Source organism: Populus trichocarpa, chromosome 12, assembly GCF_000002775.5.
Source record: "Populus trichocarpa isolate Nisqually-1 chromosome 12, P.trichocarpa_v4.1, whole genome shotgun sequence".
In the NCBI taxonomy this organism is placed as follows: domain Eukaryota; kingdom Viridiplantae; phylum Streptophyta; class Magnoliopsida; order Malpighiales; family Salicaceae; genus Populus; species Populus trichocarpa.
This window is the reverse complement of record NC_037296.2, coordinates 3214237-3217905: the sequence shown is the minus strand read 5'-3', so window position 1 is coordinate 3217905 and position 3669 is coordinate 3214237. Positions and strand designations below refer to the sequence as shown.

Here is a 3669-nt window from a genome sequence, read left to right as displayed (position 1 = left end):
CAAGTTGCCTCGAGGTCTGGACAGTCTTGATTTAAAAAATATCGAGAAAAAATTGATTCGACCTGACTTGGTCAAAAACCTGAGTTGACTTATGACCTAGTCAAAACTTGAGTAAAAAACCCATTGATTTTAAAAAAGAAACTTGATCAAGCCAATATCATTTTGATCCATTTTCAATAAAAAAAAAATAAGGTTTATTTAAATTAACCCTTTCGACCAGTGACTCAAGTTTTATCCTAGATCAACCTTAAAGTCAGGTTCTAAAACTATGATAATAAATACTTATATCATTGTATGTCTTAGTTAGACAAGTTTGAAATTAAAAGTTTTTTATATAAATATTTTAGAAATAAAAAATAATAATTATTATATGATTTGTATCTCATATTTTAAAAGTATAAGAATTAATTTTAAAATTATTTTATGATATATTTTTATTTTTATCTATATCTTCAATAAAAATATATTTTTATTTTTATTTCTTTACTTTTTCAATCTCAAAACGATAAAAAAAAAAACGCTAGGCAAGTGTGTAATATTTTGTACTTGTAGCATTCAATACCATGTGAATTTAATTAATAATATGATATTATCTTATTTTAAAAGAAGAAAGTAATCTTCAACGAAGGTGGGCTTTACGCTGGCAGTTTCCTGGCTGCACCCAACAGACAATTTGAATCTTCAACTCACAGATTGTCAGCAAAAAATAGGTACAGGATAGGTGGTCACTGGTCAGAGGGAGACTCACAGTCACAGAGGCATCAACCACGATGAATATCCTTTCTCAGTTTTTCTGATTTGAACAAAATTAGACTAATAAATTACTACAAATAAAATACTCTCAAACTGTTCATAAGTGCTTTTCAGAGAGCATTATCGTTGCCCTGCCATGATGAAAATAAATTGCTTTGGATCTCCTGCAAGGTAATATGGCCCCCCAACTCACTATTTACCTGCACTCGTTAGAGCAAACAAGACAAGAATCTTTGGTGCTGTCATCATTCTTAAACCCAATTTAGTTAATCAGATAGTTCTGGGACCTCTCTAGTTAAAAAGCATCTTGGTAATGGTGATCAATCAATTATCTACAAGTTGCCCACATCAATGATCAACCACCAAACAAGCTGCCCCACACAGAAATTTTGAACTTGATTGAGAGAAGCCTCAGCTTAAGCAATGATCCCATGAATAATATATACTGTTATTCCCTGCTAGTTCCTCAATCTCAATTACTGCTTGGATGATTTGGTTTTGGGCCATTTAAAATATTCATCAAAACAAATTAGTTGCTAAAACAACTTTCTAAATGAATTAGACGGCTAGTTTTTTTCTGGGAAAATTAGTAAGGAACCATGCTGAACATTTTCATCTCGTTCTGTTATCCAATGTGGAAAACACTCCAACAAGCGATGGAAGAGAAATAAGTTTTCTTGCAAACCAATCAAAGTCATTTCAGTTATCAAATCCAGATATGATTATATTTTTGACATGGAGGACTAGCTAGCACAATGCTTGAGGTATCAAAATAAGATTAGATACAACATAAGATCCAGTTTCAGACTTTCTTTCAAGTTTTCCCATGATGAACCATTACTTTACAGGCAACAGCAACAGCAGCTGGAATAAACCCTATTAACAAAAGCTACCAGCTCTCTCTAATTCTTTCCGTTTCTTTTCCTTTACATGATAAAACATGAAAAAAACCCTATAAAATTTCTTTTCTTTGTATATTTCCCGCTTGTGCTCTCTTGAATTTCAAGAAACAGAGCTTAATTCATTCCATTCTATTCACTAGATGAAATCCTTGGTGAAGACATTGATTTCTCGTGCGAAGGGTCACTTACGAATCTTGACATTGAAGAAGAATCTGAAAAAATAACATATAAAAAGTCAATATTTTGATCATAAATTAAAAAACAAGAAATCAAAGAACACAAATGAACAAAAGGGCTATATTAGTTTATTACCTCTTGAAGAATTGAAAGATTTCTTGCAATGCAGGATGGCACTTTGAATCCCATCATGTTGTAGCAGCAGAGAATCATCTCTCCTACTCACAACTGGAGGAGAAACTCCTGTGGTCGCTGAAGCTGATTTGCTTTTTCCAAGATGCCTAGAAACCACTCTAATCCCTGACGGAAAACTCCCCTGTTTCTCCTTCGCCGGCACTGTTGCCGGAGAAGATGACGGAGACCCGACTGACAACTCACTGGAGAATTTCATCTTGTCACTATGCTTCTTGGAAACCTTGATGTATAATGGTTTGATTAGCTTCAAGTACTTCTGTATCATTTCCTTTGAAAATCGCTTTGATGTATCATTGTCATCGGATTCATGAGAGATCTGCTTTCTCAAGCTGTTCTGTTTGGTGAAGAAAGAAATATTTGTGACCTCTTCAAGCTTGAACTTGACAGTGAAAAGCTTGTTGCTTTCATGCTTCTTGTTATTTGCTTTCAAGTACTCTGTCGCCCCTGTTTTCTCTGTTTTCTGCGATGCCATTGACTTTGATTTCTTGAACATGAGGATCTTAAACCTCGGAGCTGATTTGAGTAGGGAGATTGGAGACTGAGGTTTGAATGAAACGGGTTCAATAGGGAGGATTTTTCTCTTCGAAAGGAGATGATCAGTTGAAAGAGTTGGTGGATGAAATATATGCTGGGGGGAGTTGCTCTCTTTGTGGGCTAAATTGAGGGGAGGTGCTTGTTTAGGGTCAAAGATGTTGCTTTCCTTGTCTAGTGGGTGGTAGTTTTTTATGCTGGTGGTGTTGCTGCTGCTGCTGCTTTTACTGGTGTCAAAGTCAGGCACAGTAAGTTCCAATTCAAAGAACGAGTCTTCTCCCTCCTCAAATTCACAATCTGTGAATGGGATCTCGGTGGTGTCATCACTGCTTCCACTAGAGGGCCGGTTTTCTTTGTGGGAGTTGGTGGTGGGTCTCCAGAACCTGAGGAAGTAGAGAGCTTCCATACTTGAAAGAAAATGAAAAGATGGGCGAGCTTTGAGAAGGGTTTGTTTGCTGTTGGTTTATTTTAGGGTTTAGAGGCCGGGTTTTATAGTAGGTTAGAGAGGGAGAGATGGAACGTGGGGGGTTTTGGCCATGAGATAAAAAATAGCGAGCTTTTGCACTTCGTTTTAGGATTTTGTTGTTTGTTATCGCAGCATGAAAATGGTATTTGCAGAGGGTAAAGCAGAGAGCGGGTAAGTGAGGTCAGGTTAATTTTGCTTTTCTTTTTTCCTGCTTTTACAAGAGAGATTGGTCATAAGTCAGGTTGCTTTTGGAATTTGGACCATAATGTTTGTACGTTTGGTTGTTTTTTATTTACGTGAAAGCTTTTTAACAGCAACCATGACCTCTCATGCAAAAGAGACTCTGATTGTTCATGGCAGAGTGTCTGCAACTTCAAGGTGTTAATGGTGAATCTAGCTACCTCCATTTCTCTTGATTTTGTCTTATTTTTGGTCTTCTATCTCTTTTCTGTTCAACCATCGGTCATCATCAGTCAATTACGAATCTGTAGTCTCAATTAGGCCACCTGAATAGTTTTGTAGGACAATTTGTGTGCCTATGGATAGAACTAAGCTCTAGCAAAATCTTGATGGCGCAAATTGATCGGTGTGACAAATATACCATAATTTTTAATTTAATTGTTGGTTTTTTTTTTAATTTTACTA

The 3669-nt window shown here is 36.0% G+C and overlaps 1 protein-coding gene across 1 annotated transcript; it reads right to left on the bottom strand.

The window, feature by feature from the left end:
* Positions 1-1531: 1531 nt before the first annotated feature.
* On the bottom strand, positions 1532-3162 carry LOC7482995 (membrane-associated kinase regulator 5). The gene is made up of 2 exons (XM_002318314.4): positions 1968-3162; positions 1532-1867 (listed from the first exon to the last, which is right to left on the bottom strand). Exons 1-2 carry the CDS (start codon positions 2962-2964, stop codon positions 1785-1787), a joined length of 1080 nt encoding a protein of 359 aa, XP_002318350.1. The 5' UTR covers positions 2965-3162; the 3' UTR covers positions 1532-1784.
* Positions 3163-3669: the final 507 nt, after the last annotated feature.

Coding starts and splice junctions, on each gene's coding strand:
- LOC7482995 (XM_002318314.4), bottom strand. CDS start 2,964: ATGGAAGCTCTCTACTTCCTCAGGTTCTGGAGACCCACCACCAACTCC. Junction 1,868..1,967: donor ATCTTTCAATTCTTCAAGAG/GTAATAAACTAA, acceptor TTATTTTTTCAG/ATTCTTCTTCAATGTCAAGA.